Source organism: Protopterus annectens, chromosome 1.part1, assembly GCF_019279795.1.
Source record: "Protopterus annectens isolate FY-2018-M chromosome 1.part1, PAN1.0, whole genome shotgun sequence".
Classification (NCBI taxonomy): domain Eukaryota; kingdom Metazoa; phylum Chordata; order Ceratodontiformes; family Protopteridae; genus Protopterus; species Protopterus annectens.
This window is the reverse complement of record NC_056726.1, coordinates 1,329,340,947-1,329,357,477: the sequence shown is the minus strand read 5'-3', so window position 1 is coordinate 1,329,357,477 and position 16,531 is coordinate 1,329,340,947. Positions and strand designations below refer to the sequence as shown.

Genomic DNA, 16,531 nt, shown 5'->3' with positions numbered 1-16,531 from the left:
GCAAGTTTTGAATGTTATTTTGGAAGCTAGAAGGCCTAGTACAAGGAAAGTGTACGCAGATAAATGGAAGAGATTTTTATTTTGGAGTGCAGCAAAGGATTTTGATGTTTCTGAGCCTAATTTAAGTGTGGCTCTTCAATATCTTACTGAGTTACTGGACAAAGGTTTGTCCTTCTCTTCTATTAAGGTTCATGCTGCAGCAATTTTGGCTCACTATGATTGTGACCCACCATTGTTTTCTCATCCTTTGTTCAAGCAATTTCTTAGAGGGGCAAAGAATATAAGACCCCACGAAGAGCTCCTACTCCTGCTTGGGATCTCAATTTTGTGTTGGAGAAACTCACTCTACAACCTTTTGAGCCTGCAGCTACTACTGAATTAAAGTTTTATCATGGAAGACTGCTTTTTGTTGGCTATTACCTCTGCAAGAAGGGTTTCTGAGTTGCAGGCCCTTATGGCGGTTGAGCCTTTCTTAATTTTCCATAAGGATAGGGTATCTTTACGAACTAATCCTTCCTTTATGCCTAAAGTGGTTTCTAGTGTGGCTTTAAACCAAACTATTCATTTGCCTACTTTTTATGCAAATCCCCAAAATAAAGGGGAAAAGATTTTGCACACTTTAGATGTACACAGGCAGTTGCAATATTATTTGGACAGAACTAAAGGGTTCAGGCAGTCTCAGCAGTTATTTGTTTCTTTTGCTTTGAGTTCTCAGGGCAAGCCTGTGTCAAAACAAACTATTTCTAAGTGGATTGGGTTTTGCATTGCTTTCTGTTATTCCCATCATGGCAAGGAGATTCCAGCTGGGATTAGGCCTCATTCCACTAGGGCTACTGCCACTTGACAGCTTTTTGAGGGGTGGCAACTAAGGATATTTTGGAGGCAGCTACTTGGAGTTCAGTGCATACTTTCTCTAGGCATTATCACCTACCACTTTACTCTAAATCCAGGGCTGGTTTTGCCACTGCTGTTTTGCAGGGCATTTTGGCAGCTCCTGCTTCCTTATAGTTTGGCCATCCTCCCTTACCTCTGCTTTGGGATTCTACCCAAGTGTAAGGACTGCAGCAATGTGAGATGAAGAACATAGTACAGTTTTGTACCTACCATAAATGTAGATGTTCGAAGATCCACATTGCTGCAGTCCAATTTACCCTCCCTCCTTCCCCTCTGTAGTTAGAGGCGGTTGTGTGGGTTGGGTTGTCAATATGAGGTATATTGTATATATTGTATATATTGTACATATTTTTAGTGCTAGGATGGTTGGTTGTTTGTTTGCTGTCTTTTGGTTTTGACCTTTATTTTTAGGGTCTTCTGACATCTGGGGCAAGAAAAGACTGAGGATATGACGTCTGTCATGCGCATTTGTACCCTGACGTCCTGATGTCAGTCAAATGCGCCTTGACCGACGTCAGCCTTATACTTTGATATTCGGGCCGACCGAGGACAGCGGACTACCCAAGTGTAAGGACTGCAGCAATGTGGATCTTCGAACATCTACATTTATGGTAGGTACAAAACTGTACTTTTTTTCACTTCTCTGGAAACCACATACCCTAAGAGTTTTTACAGCCAGCACAACTGTAATGTGTTACATAAGCAAGGAGGGACCAGATCTTACCTATTATGCGGATTGACACAGAAGAGCCTGAGACCTTGCTACTCAGAAAAACATGTCACGCTCAGCCACATACATCCCATCATAGGACAGTACGTTGTCAGACTCTCTAAGCAGGTCCTTGAGGGACTCTCACAAATGGACCCTAAACAGATAGTTTTCCAGGACATCCTTCACTTTGGGGACTCCTCAGATAAATGTTTGCTTCAAGACCAACAAACAGCTTCCAGAATTGTCCACCAGGGACCCTTACCACACAACTTGGAGGACAGATGCTTTCATTTCTCTGTGAACAGGGAAGATGTCCTTCAAGAATGCAACTGCAGTCATAACATATGGGTTGTCCTGCCTCATGCAGCCCTTGGTCGGCCAAATTCCAAAGTCTGGGTCCGGCGTCGGCTGGTGTCGCCTCCTCTCAGACGTCACAACGGCTGGAGTATAAAGGCATCGGCCGACGCCATCTTCTTCAGTCTTTCTTGCCGCGCGGTGCCCGAAGCAGAAGCAGTTCGCAAGTGCCGGTCGGTCAGCTCCTGTGTTTTCAGTACCGAAGTCATCTAAAAGTTAAGTACCCCGTTGGGGAATATTTTTTCTTGCCTCAGCCGATGTCAGAACAAATTGAGAAATTTAATAATTGTTTGTCTTGTGGTAAACAAATACCTCATAAGGACTTCCATTCTTACTGCCTTCCTTGCCTGAGCCCAGACCACGACGTCTCGGCCTGTGCTGCCTGTGCTTGCTTTAATAAGCGCACTCTCAGGCGCCGGGCAGAATTTGCCGAGGACTTTTTCGGTTAATCTTTCGCGTATATCATGCCGTCGGATCTACCGACAACTCAATCTGCCAAAAAACGCAAGGACCGGGACTGACATCCTCGGCCCGCGTCCACTACCGAAGCTACTCCCAAACTCTCCGCTAGTGTTTCAGTCCCTTCGGAAGCAGTAATTCAACCGCTCCAGGCCGACGACACAGCGTTAACACGACCTTCGGTCTCTGAGACCCCTCCGGTGCCGGTTGTTGATTTTCCCCCGGAAACCGAAGTTCTGGATCTACCCGACACCATTTCTGTAGACAAGGTTACTCCTGCACGTGGGGCTGCTTAGGCCTCCTGTATCCATGTCCATCAAGGCCTTTGTAAGTGCTAAGGCCGCCAGCCAGGCCAAGGCCCATCCTAAACCTGCTGCTCAGGCTCCTTCTTCTGATAAACAGATCATGTCTTTTGCTGCAGATCTTATTTCTCTTATCAGGGGGTCTCAGCCTCATCCAGACAGGGGGTCTCAGCCACCTGCAGAGAAAAGGCCCAGAACTGAGCAGGCTGACAACCTCTCTTCATATGAAGCCTCTGGGGATTCTGAGCATTCTGATACTCAAGAAGAATCCTTCCAGGCCTACGAGGACTCAGATGCTGAGGAATCTATTCCCTCTGCTTCCCCTCCAGAGGATTTTTTGTTTGGTGAAGTCCTGCATTCTATGAGGGAACATTTTAAATGGCAGGGTCAGGAATTCTCTGATTCCAGGAAAAGGCTACGTACCTTCCTCAAGCTTCCCCAGCACAGACCTTTAGCCATTCCGCCAGTTATGGATGTTTTGGATGATGTTTTCTCTGACTCTAGTGCTAACCCTGATTCTCTCCCCCCTGCACCTGTCAAGCCAGACAGATATTACAGGGTCCCTGACACTCACAAGCATCTCTTTAAGGCCCACTCTGTGGATCTAGAAACTATTTCACAGGGCCCCAAGGGAGTTGCTACTTCCACTGCCAAAAATCCACTACCAGCGGACAGGGAAGCTAGGTCCCTGGAGAGATGGGGTAAAAAAGTTTATACCTCTACCACCCTAGCCATGAGGTCACTTAACTGCCTTTTTCACATGTTTCAGTACCAGGATTTTTTATTGGATTATTTACAGAAAAAGTTAGCCTCTCCTGAGCCTATTGATAGAAAGGCACTGCAGGATCATATACATAACACTCAGCAGGTTAACAACCATTTTCTTCAGTGTGGTTATGATGCATTGTAAGCTTCATGTAGGGCAGCTATGACTGGGGCTGTGATACGTAGACATGCTTGGTTAAAAGATCAGTCTTTGCCTGACCATGTTAAAGTAAAGTTGCTGGATGCACCTCTGGAAAAACAGAAGCTTTTTGGTGCTAATGCACAAGATGTGTTGAAATCCATTGAGGAAAAAGCTAAGTCAGTACAGACGGTCAAGGATTTCCTTCAGGTTCAGCCACCCAGATTCAGCAGAAACTGGCCTTCAAAGAATTGGTCCTTCCCAGGCTCTGACAAGTTTCAAAGGGGAAAAAGCAGGCGTGCCCGAAGTAGAGGGCAATACCGAGGATCCTACAGGGGCCGCCAATGGCAACCTCCAAATCAAAGAAGTGGCGCTGACAGCCCAGCTGCACCACAAGGACAATCACAATGACTTGACTTTCATGCCGCCTACAAAGGCTCAAAGAGAAGCACCTTTGGGCGGAAAATTATCCTTATTCTCAAAAAACTGGCATATCTTAACCAAGGACAACTGTATTCTGGATTTAATAGACAAGGGTTACAGATTCCACTTCCATACTTTACCAGTAAGACAAGGCATGCCAAACCTGCCACATCATCAAAGGGCAGAGGCACTCACTCAAGTTTCAAAGCCGTTAAGTTTAAAAGCAATAGAAAGGGTTCCTCCTCAGGAATAAGGCCAGGGATTTTATTCAAGACTGTTCCTTGTTCCAAGAAAAGAAAACAAATGGAGACCTATACTGGACTTGTCAACTCTAAATACGTTTCTCATTGTGCCAAATTTCAAAATGCTGACACTGCAGCAACTCCTTCCCATGCTGGGCAAGGGGTCTTGGCTGGACACTCTGGACCTCAAGGAGGCATACCTGCATGTCCCAATCAGACAAAGCTGCAGAAGATACCTCAGATTTCTTGCAGGGACAGAGCATTATCAATTCTCAGCATTGCCGTTTGGCTTATCTACTGTGCCCAGAGTGTTCACGAAATGCGTGGCATCAGTAGTGGCACACTGCAGACTACAGGGGATTCAAATATACCCCTACCTGGACGACTGCCTCATACAAGCAGACAACAAACAAACCTTAAAAGCAAACTTGGACTATGTCATGCAACTACTGCAGGCCTTGGGATACACAGTCAACATTCAGAAGTCAAGACTACTGCCATCCCAACAGATTATTTTCCTAGGAGCCAAACTGGACACACAAACTCAAATGGCCTACCTCACAGAGGAAAAACAACAGCAGTTACCAGAGTACTTCAAAGACCTAGCAAAACTCTCCCAGCTGACTGCAAGAAAAATCCTGCAGGCCCTGGGGTTCATGGCATCTTGCATTCTTCTGATACCTTTGGCAAGACTTCATACAAGAAAGCTGCAATGGTATTTAAAAAACTTATGGTCTCAACACAGCCAAAGCCTAGAGGACGTAATCCCACTTATTCCATGTCTGCAAAAGGAATTTTTGTGGTGGGCTCAAGCCAGTCAGTTAAACAAAGGCATGTCTTTCAACAGACCTCAAGCAGGTCAAACGATTACAACAGACGCCTCAGATCATGGATGGGGGGCGCACATGGAGGGCAGATGCATTCAAGGTCTATGGACACCAAAGGAAAGACATCTGCATATAAATCCAAAAGAGATGTTGGCAGTGATACATGCAATCGAGACTTTCGAAAAATCACTACAAGGACATTTGCTAATAAGGACAGACAACACCACTGTCATGTGGTATATAAACAAGCAGGGAGGCACTCATTCTTATCCCCTCTGCAGACTAACAGTGCTTCTCTGGGAAAAATCCCTGAGTCTGAAGATACATTTGCAATCCCAGTTTGTGCCAGGCAAGGACAATGTACTGGCGGACAAGCTGAGCAGAAATTTCTTGGATCCACACGAATGGATGCTACATCCTCACATTTTCTCACAACTAACAAAGACATGGGGAAGACCGGACGTAGATCTCTTTGCTTCCCACTTAAATCATCACCTGGAAAAGTTCTGCACAAGGACCCACTATCCTCTAGCCTGGAAAACGGATGCTCTCTCCTTCAACTGGAATTCCCTAAAAATTTATATATTCCCTCCTCTACCTCTGCTGACCAAGGTGATACTGAAGATCAAAGCAGAACAACCAACAGGCATTTTGATAGCTCCAGACTGGCCAAGGCAACACTGGTACCCATTGCTGTTGAGCATAACCCGGACCAGACCGTGGCCTCTGACCCTATGGCCCCTGCTCCTAACACAACACAATTACAGGACTGTCCATCAAGACCTGAAAACATTGCATTTGACAGCCTGGAGGTTACCATGACTCCTCCAGCTATCTCTCTTTCCAAAACTGTTCGAGATCTTACTGGAAGCACGCAGACCTTCCACCAGAAAAACCTATTCAGCCAAGTGGAAGAGATTCAGCATCTGGAATGCCAACAGGGGTCGGGACACAACTTTACTGGGTATTCCTCAGATATTAGAATACTTGGCAGAAATGTTTCATACTGGACTCTCATACTCTTCTATAAAGATTCACGCCTTGGCAATCTCAGCAAATTACAATTGTGACCCTCCAGTCTTTTCACATCCTTTGCTAAGACAGTTCCTAAGAGGGATAAAGAATATCAAACCTCCCAGAAAACAGCCAGTACCTGCATGGGACCTCAATTTCATTTTGGAAAAATTAACTCTTCCTCCTTTTGAGCCAGCAGCAACTTCAGAGATGCAATTTCTATCATGGAAAACTGTCTTCCTATTGGCAGTCACATCTGCAAGAAGAGTCTCGGAGATACAGGCACTCATGGCAGTACCTCCCGTCCTCATTTTTCATCAGGACAGAGTTTCTCTAAGAACCAATCCTACATTCATGCCAAAAGTTATTTCCAGGGTGTCTCTAAATCAAGCTATTCACCTGCCTACTTTCTTCCCCAATCCCCAAAATAGGGGGGAAAAGCTGCTGCATACTTTGGACATACACAGGCAACTACGCTACTACTTGGACAGAACTAAGGCCACCAGAAAGTCAGACAAACTGTTTGTAGCCTATGCTGCTGGAGCACAAGGAAAAGCAATCTCCAAACAAACAATTTCAAAATGAATTGGACACTGCATCAGATTCTGCTATTCTTTTCATGGAAAAGGTGTGCCAGTCAATATTAGGCCACATTCCACCAGAGCTATAGCCACATCCACAGCTTTCCTAAGAGGAGTGGCAACAAAGGACATTTTAGAGGCTGCTACATGGAGCTCCGTGCATACATTTACCAAGCACTACAACCTGCCCTTATACTCCAGGTCCTGAGCAGGCTTTGCTTCGGCAGTCCTGCAGGGGATTTTAGCTACACCATCCCTTTCTTAGTTCCATCCACCCCCAGCTTGGCTATGGTATTCAACCCATATGTTATGACTGCAGTTGCATTTTTTTTTTTTTCAAAACAGGTTTATTGTTTTAACATACAAGAGAAATATCATAACAATTTTATGCAAGTAATTAAAATAGGTATTATTATAATATTCAACAAAACAACTAAAGTATTTACAAAGACATCCACTACAATCAGATCAATTAATTAAACTAAAATACCGTGCTATTGAAATTAGAATTTTTTTAACAAATTTTGTAAATTATCCCATACAATATAATATGATGTTTTTCTAGTTGTTCTCATTCTAATTGTGCTTATTTCCATATGGCACATTATATTCATAACATTTTTAAATTCATTGAACGAAGGAGGTGTATCTGAAATCCAATTTCTAGTTATTATTTTCCTGGCCACTGCTAGGATAGACCATAACAAGGGAAGCTTAATCTTTTAACACATTGAGGTACAGGTGTGTTGAATAATATAAGAGACTTAGAAATAATGAAATTATCTGTAAAAGAGCCTGCAAAAATTCATTAATTGACTTCCAGTATTCTTTCAACTTCATACAGTCATAAAACATATGAGCCCAGTCAGCATTAATTTCTACATTACATCTCTTACATAGATTATCTTTATTATTTATTTTATTCATCATCAAAGGTGTATAAAAAGATCTATGTAAAAATTTCCATGTATAAAGTCTCCAGACAATGGAAGATGTAGTTCTATAAGCAGATTCCAATATATATTGTTTATCATGTTGAGTTGGTGGGTCCCCATTAATAGAGGTGAAATAATTCCAGTATGAATCTACACTGTCAAAAGTTTCTTGTCTGATAATTTTATGTATATATGAAAGTTTACCTTTATCAGAAACTTTATGCTGTAAATTTAATATCAAGTAATCAATCAGTTTTGGAATAGATTCTTTAACTGTTATAGACATTAGATCTATTCTATCAATGATATGTTGTCTAAAGATCTGAACCTCTAACCAGCAAGTTTCTCTTAGATCAAATTCTTGTTTTAAGAAATCTAGATTTTTAACTTTATTATCAGATATCAGCTGATACCAGTACTTTAGATTATTATCTATAGCTAAATGAGCTCCTTCAGAAGTAGATGACATAAGCATACCCTGAGTATACATTATAGGGAATACAATAAAATTCCATTCCCTATACTTAGGGTGCATGAATATAAAGTTACGATAACTAATAATAATATTTAATGGGTAACAAACCATATGTTTAGGTGTAATAGGTGAAGTACAAAATTCCTTTAGCAACCACAACATGGAGTTATTTACAATCATATTTTTATGTGTTAGACTGCAGTTGCATTCTTGAAGGACATAGTACAGTTTTGTACCTACCATAAATGTAGATGTCCGATAGATATGCAACTGCAGTCGGATTTTCCCACCCTCCTACCCCTCTGCAACCTTCTTTATGGGTCCACTACCCCTATTTCTTTTAGCTGGGGGTATCTCCTATGGTGTATCTGTTTATTACTGTTGTGCATGTTTGGAATTGTTTATCCATTTACCAAATTTAGCCTTCCTAGGAGGGCACCTGGCATCTGGGGCAAGAAACACTGAAGAAGATGGCGTCGGCCGATGCCTTTATACTCCAGCCGTTGTGACGTCGGAGAGGAGGCAACACCAGCCGACGCTGGACCCAGACTTTGGAATTCGTCCGACCGAGGGCTGCCTGAGGCAGGACAACCCATATGTTATGACTGCAGTTGCATATCTATCGGACATCTACATTTATGGTAGGTACAAAACTGTACTTTCTTCAATACCTTTCATCCACTACCTCTCATTTAGAGTTCTTCTAAAGACCCAAAAAGAAAATCTAAAACTCTTGCTAGTGATCCCTTTTGGCCAAGACAGCATTGGTTCTCTCTCCTTTTCTTTCTAGCCTGGAGTAAGCACTCACCTGCTACACCAAGCAGATCTCATTGCTCAATAGAAAGGGATACTGCTTCACCCCAGTCTGTCATCCCTAAACCTAATTCTGTGGGTGATACAGTTCTAATTCCTTAGTCACAATTTTTCTGGGTAAGTTAAGGTTCTCAAAAGAAGCCAGGAGACTTGCCACTTGAAAATCTTGCATAGCCAAATGGAAGATTCTGCTGTTGGTGCCAAAGGAATGGACAGGACCCTAACCAAACAAAGGTCCTTTCCATTCCTTAATAGCTGTGAGAGCTCTTATGTACAGGTCTAGCCTGTTTTTCCATAAAAGTCCACCTGTAAGTCATCTCTGCCTGCTTACCTCTCACATCCCCCACTTATGTCCACATCCGAGGTAAAGTTATTCCTTAAAGGAGTTTTGCATCTTAGACCACCTAGAAAGCCATTACTCCTACTTGGACCTCCAACTTTGTGCTGGAAAATTTTACTTAACCTCCCTTTGAACTGATGTTGGCAAACCTCAAATTCTACACCTGGAAAACTGTCCTACTTCTGGCCTTCACTTCAGTTAGTAGATTTTCAAAGCTGAAGTCACTCGTGACTATTTCTCCCTTCCTTTTTTCATAAACATAGGCTGACATCATTCTTTCATGCCTAAAGTAGTGAACGACCTCTCTGTCAGTCAGGTCATAAACCCTACATTCGTTCCCAACCCACCGAATTGGGCGGAAAGGATATTGTGTTATCTGGACATTCACAGACTGCTAAGTTTTTCATTGGAAAAAACAAAATCCATTGGAAAATGTGTGTTTTTCTTTCCTGACTCGAGGGCCAACTGATATCAAAGCAAACTTGATTGCTAAGGCCATTTCATTTTGTTACTCTCTCAGTGGCAAGTCCTTGCCTTGCTAGATTGAGCTTGGGGGCATCAGAGCAGTAGAAGCCTTTGGTGCTTTCTACAAAGGAGTGGATCCCAGGTTCATACTTGAAGCTGCCATCTGTCCACACTTTCACTAAACACTACAGTACTACAGCGATCTCTTCTTAACGTACATGGCCATGTCAAACCCAGAGCTGTTGGACATGCTACACTTAAAGAAATCCCAATCCCTCAGAGCCACATGCTCCAGGGATCTAAACCTTGTCATCACAATAAAACATGCTGGAGGGATAGGTTCCTGACCCAGAAACTCCCCAGACTCTGGAATAGACTGCCCATACATGTCAAGCAGAGCACCTCTTTGGCCCTCTTCAAAAGGAACCTTGATTGGATGGGAGAAAGGAAATTCACCCCAGGGATCACGTCAGTCGCCCTGCTAGACAGGGGTCCAGGGAAGTAAATAGTGTGGGAAGAAATAGCCAGGGAATTGTTATGGCTAGGCTTGTATAGGCCGTAGGGCCGATAGCCTAGTACCAACCTATGAACGTATAAGATTGATGCCTTTTCAAGGTCCAGAGCTGGCTTCGTTAGGTCAGTCTTATCTGGCTTCTTGGACAGTTCTGCTGCCTTTTAACTAACCACCCTTATTTTCTCTTTAGGTGTGGGAATCAAGTACGTTAGGAATACTGCAACAGTGATTTCAATCAGGGTATAGTACACTTGTCCAAGAACTTACCATAACAGTAGATGCCGTACTAATCACTGTTGCATTATTCCTTCCGAACCACTTCCCCTTTACACTTAATTTTCTGTACTGTTTTTCTCTCTGTGTCTCCATTAATTCCTGTCCGATGGGAAACATGTTGGAACAATAGGGGGCTTTCTTACCACTTCATACTGTGCCCCTACTGGCTGACCAGTTTTCTGTCTCAAGGGTTTTCGAGCCACTGGCCAGGAGATGGTCTGAGAAATTACTCTTGTACGTCCACCTGTGTACCCTGAGTGAGCCAAGGTCACATGTTGGACATTCTATACTGGAAAGATAATGCTTTGTTACCCTGGCCTGAAAGACAGCAGTGATAAACTCATGCGTTAGGAGTACTGTGTCAGTGATCATTAGGAAGTGGTCCTCTGCATACTACCATCTTGGTGCATTATCCAGAGCTAGAACTGAGTTTCTCTTCCATTCTGCAGAACCTGGTGTTCATAGCCCAGAACAGTCTCCAATGTCCAGAGTGAAAAAGCTTTGGGAATCTTCCTAAGACTTAGTGCAGTATCGAGTACAATGAACATAGTACAGTTGTATAGATAACATCATACTTGTAGGTGTTCAGGTAGATGTTGCAGTACTGTTTTCCACCCTTCTACCCCTCTTCACTTCTGTTCTGCCCTGGGGTTAGGTTGAGTACCATGCATAGTCCTGTCCCTGCCCCCCCCCCAACTCTCTGCTGCTTTAGTTCAAGATCTTCTCCTGTCAGTAAGGTCAGTCAGGATGGTAGTCTTCCTCTTGTGAGACATCAGATTTTGGTACCTCTGAAAAGAAGCAACTGGAGATGGCGCCAGCTGATGTACCTTCATGCAGTCAATGTCCTGAAATCAGTATAAGAGTAATAGAGCAAGGCTGTTTTTAGGGATTTTTTTGCATACTGGATATTGGATTACCTTTGATCTACTGATGATCCCCCCCCACATTTAGTTTAGATAATTTTTTTCTCTTTTTATTTTTATTATTAGTCAGAAACAGCGATATGTGGAGTCGTATTTCAGAGGTCCAGCATAATGTCACTTTTGAGGGATAATTATTTAAGGGAATGTGATAGGATCACATGGAGTCCAGATTTTGGAATTCGGGCCAAGATGATGTAATTTGGTTATTCTAGTTAAGTAGGTCAGGACTTGCAGTTGAATCAGGTTTTACAGCCTTTATGCAGGGGGCAAGATGGTCTTTGTGACAGTAACTTTGTAAAGTACTGCTGTTTTTGTAAATAAATATGATCAGATGTGCGGTGGAATATAATCGAGAGACTAAGGTTGTGTATATGTGATCTAGTCCATTCTTTCCACCTGATCTTTAATTTTGTAGCTAATGCTTTATTGGGTACAAGTTAACGAGGCTAGAAGTTGGTGATTAAGTTTAACATTCTGTTCCCTTCCCCTCCAGGAGTACAAAAAGTGTGTGTGGGGGGGGGGGGGGTACAGCTAGACCACTTGGGAATTTATCGTTGCATACACAGTTCCTGTTTTTCATGTCAAATGTAGTTTGTTTCTGATGGGGTTTTTTTCCCCAAAAAATTTGCAGGAATTTTTGTCCCTTCATTGAGCCAATACATTTTTATGGCAGACTTATTACAAACGGTTTATTGCATTTCAGGGGAAATGTTTGCAACATTGTTAATGCAGTTCTGTACACCTCAAGGTACAAAGCATTTCTAAATGTACACTATTTGCATACTGTTCGTTTGTGCACAAAATGTTGGGTTTCATGTAAAGTAAAGCTGTTCAACTTCTGTTTATCTTTTCTTGTATGGTATTAAATCCTGAGGCTGTATTAACTTTTATTTTTTCTTTTCCTGTTAGGCGGCAGACTGTAACAAGCACTCCATGCTGGATTGAACTTCATCTGAATGGACCTCTGCAATGGTTAGATAAAGTACTGACACAAATGGGCTCTCCCTCAGTCCGCTGTTCAAGCATGTCTTAAAGCTCCTTGCTTTGGTATTTCAAGTGGACTTGGACATAAAATCAACAGACTTAATACAACAGCTCGTCTGTCATAGTATTTGTGCGTGATCCCATGAACTTGCTATCAGAAGAATACAAATTTAGCACTTGAGGTTCCATCAGCTAAAGCACCTTGTCTGTCTCCTGTGCCCCAGTTATACTAGATGCAGCATAGTGTATAGAGGTCTTTTATCCAACGGATGAGGAATGGAGAATTTTAAAATTGTTTTTAAAGGCATTTACTTGGTGTATTTAAAAAAAACAAGTGTCCTAAAGGTTTTACTGATAACATGGATAGTGATAAATGTATCAGTTTTGAATAATAATGTTCTAGATCCGTGGTATACCAGAGAATTTCCTTAACTTTCACTGTAGTGTTTTGCAAGCAAGTCTAGGTGTATTTCTGTTTTATAATTCCAGATCATGCTACAGTGAATTAGATTTTCTGTCAAGTTTGTTTCCCTGTTTGGTAGAAACTGATTGCTTTCAGTGCTACTTTTTTTTTTTTAGGGGGGGGGGGTGCTGGTCTTGTAATCCATTATTTAGTACTAGTTTCCTTTCTAGTTAAGAATTAGTAATGGAAGACAGGCCAGAGACGTAGTGCCTAAGGCCACAGGTCAAGTCCCCCTGGTATTTAAAAGTAAAATTGTATTTTACTTTTAAAGGGTAAGTTCAGATTTATTTCTTTTACATAACTTATAATTTAACATGGGGTACTAAAGCTTTTTAAATTTGCTTTTATGTGTATGAAATGCAGCTGTCCAGATGCTTTTGGTCATAATTGGCTTCACAGTAGCCTTAATTCATTTATTTGTTGAATAGCTTGTATTGTTTCTCTCTTCCCTCTTGGTCATTATGGAGAACTTTTTTCATTAGTTTTGATGCCATGATTATTCTCTGGTTCTTTCTCATGGGACATGTTACTCTGAATCCTTGGACACTACACAGTACACCATTACTAAACATGTTTAAATTAATTGTGTTCTGCATATTAGCAGTCTGGGGTTGGGAGGGTACATCAAACACTGTATAAAACACAGAGGGTTGTCCACCTTGCAAAAACAAAATTGCATTGTTTTCTAAACATGATCAAGCTTTCTGTCATTTTCGTTTTGGCAGTAGCAAGATTACTGTTTTTCTTGTCTCCTCTGTATTTTCCCAGTGTTTCTGGTTTTTTTTTTTTTTTTTTTTTTTTTTTTAAATATATATATATATATATACACACTAGTGCTGTGCTTTGTAAGTGCAGCTAGTGATGTTAGCTTTGAGAACAAAAAGGATGGCCAGTGTTATAGCTTTGGTCAGAAATGGCTACGCAGGAGGCCATTTAAGAAAGTTATTTGCCATAAAGGCTAGGGCATGGAAGCAGTACCAAAAATTAAGCCTTGGAAAATGGGCCAGATTTTTTTAATTTTGACAAGCTGTTCAGACAATTTGTAAGCTAGTTTTACCAGCAGAATCATGTATTGAGTGCTTGCTTCGGCAGCACATATACTAAAATTAGAGCGATACAGCGAATTATGTATTGGTAGAACTTGTGAACGTGAGGAAAAAGCTTCATGCGTGTTGCATATGCGAACTATGTGAATACACTAATAAAGATTTTAATTCTCTTGCTTTGTGAGTGTTAACTTGTTTATTGATTGCTGAGATTAAATAGCCCAGTAATGTATAGGTGAACTAGCTCAGTTTGTATCCTTCAGCAAACTGGCACAGAATGTCAGGAGTATATGACAGAAGAAGCTGAAAAGTAATGTGTAAAAAAGGCAGTGCAACTAATGCTACTGGATGGGATAGAAACCTGGGCAATAAAGGCAGAGCAGTTGAAGCTGGATGTGATGGAGATGAACTGCGTGAAATGGGTTATAGGATACACACTGTGGGACAGACAAAGAAATGACTTTAGAGCAGAAGCTAAAGTAGCCTCAATTTGCAGAGAAGGTTAAAGCGAACAAATTAAGGTGATTCAGGCATGTGCAGAAAAGTAGAAGATAGTCTGGTGAAGACTGTTTGGGACAGACAGGAAGAAAAGAGGAAACAAGGGCATCCAGCAAAGGTGTGGATGTTTTTTTATGAGTGAAGACCTACAAAGGTCGGGCATAACTGTTAGGAAAGTGACATTGAATCGAGAGATATGGCGACACTTGACACAACAATTCTGATCCCATGGAGAAAATGTAGAAAAAGGAGGTTGATTATGTTGATTGAATCGAGAGAGATGGTTACACTTGACACAATTCTGATCCCGTGGAGAAAATGTAGAAAAAGGAGGTTGATTATGTTGTTGATGAGCTTAGTTGGTAGCTAAAACTTTGAACAACTTTGACAGTTTCAGTGGCAGTTACAGTGCGTTTTTAGAGTTCCTCTCAGGAACACCCCTTCCACCAAGGGGATACATCAGTCCTGCAGCCATTTTCTTTTCAACAAGCAATGTTTTGTGGACCTCTTCCTTACAGTTTCTGGATAATAGTACGCATTACATTTGCACAGTAGAATTGCAGCAGCTCGTAGTCCTTTCAGTTTTCGTCAAAGGCAAGTTTCTGCATCTTTCTCATTTTTTTTTTTAATGTGAATGCATTCCAAAACAGTACAGAGGAGTTGTAATTGTTTGTAGGTTTTAGGAATCCGTCTTCAGTAGGTATGCAGAATGACAACCCTGGATAATTAATACAGAAGCTTTTTTGCTCAGATTTAAAATGTTTAGGCCAGGTCTTTTATGTGTAGAGCTTACTTCCTCCCTCCTATCTGTTTTTTTTTTCTTCTCGTTATGAACTGCTTGGTAGGTAATATTTGCCATGTATACTGCATATGCAGCCCTGTTTGTGGAAGATACTATAATTGGTGAGTATTCACCATGTCTGAGGGCTTTCAACTAAGATTATTTCAGCAGGAGCCTTTTTGTATGTGTATGTCTGATACAAAGTAGACTGGAGTGAAGGCAAAGGCACTTTATAAAGGCAATGTATTCATCATAAGGATTGTTGAAGTCATGAAAATGATTTGGAAGTGTGCCACAGGTGGATGACTGTCTTCTCCTCCTTCAGACGTACCTGTATGCCTGGGCACCTGAACTAAACCGTCACTTCACTTCAGTTTTGTTAATGTGTTGGTCATTTCTTGGCCTACATCGAGTATGGAGATTGTGTTGGTAAAATAAATTCTTTATACTAATGATGATACTAACATTATGCAACTTTCTGCATCATGTTTCTTAACTTCTTTGCCCAGCTGTTATAGTAAAATTGTCAGCTCCCACCCAGTGACCATCTCTGTAAGCAGTTATAGAACCAACTTATTGTAATAAGATCATGCATTGTTTTGGCTGCATCTTCTGCACAGTTTACCTGCATGAGCTTGTATTGGTATTTGTTCATTTATTTTGTCAGGAAGAGATTGTTGCACTCTGTCAGGAATAAAGGAGAATATGCCATTGTACAGTTCCATCTGGATATCTTAAATGACATTTCCATATGGATGAATATTAAATAGTGAAGTACTGATCTCATATTTTTTGAAGAGCTAGGGCATATTTCCATTGGTAGTAACTGGCCTAGGGAATGCCACTATCACTGCATGGTCCTGTTCTGTAATGAGAAGATGTTCTTAGTGTTTCACTGTTGCAGTCATTACATTTGAGTAATCTGCTGGCAGGTTGCCCTCAGTCAGCCTGAATAAGAAAGTCTTGGGTCCTGCATCGGTTGCTGTCTCCTCTTCCATGACGTCAGGTCGTCAGGGGTATAAAACATGCAGCAGACGCCATTTTATTCAGTCTTTCTTGCCGCGCGGTGCCCGAAGCAGAGGCAGTTGGCAAGTGCCGATCGGCCGACTACTGAAATTTTCGCATTCGAGTTTCAGAACCGAAGTCTTCAACTAAAGCTAAGTACCCCGTTGGGGAAACTTTTTCTTGTTCCTTACAGATGTCAGTAAAAATTAATTGCATTACTTGTGGGAAGCAAATACCTCATAAGGATTTTCATTTGTACTATATTCCTTGCCTAGGCCAAGATCATAACGTGCCTTGCTGT

General features: G+C 41.7%; 1 protein-coding gene across 1 annotated transcript in view; it reads left to right on the top strand.

The window, feature by feature from the left end:
- SMAD2 (SMAD family member 2) overlaps positions 1–14,123 on the top strand; it is a 1,415,285-nt gene extending 1,401,162 nt beyond the window's left edge. Inside the window, exon 8 of the mRNA XM_044088986.1 lies at positions 12,363–14,123. Coding sequence (XP_043944921.1) covers positions 12,363–12,486 — 124 coding nt within the window. The 3' untranslated portion in view covers positions 12,487–14,123. The remainder of the gene's footprint in view (positions 1–12,362) is intronic.
- The last annotated feature ends 2,408 nt before the right edge of the window (positions 14,124–16,531 follow it).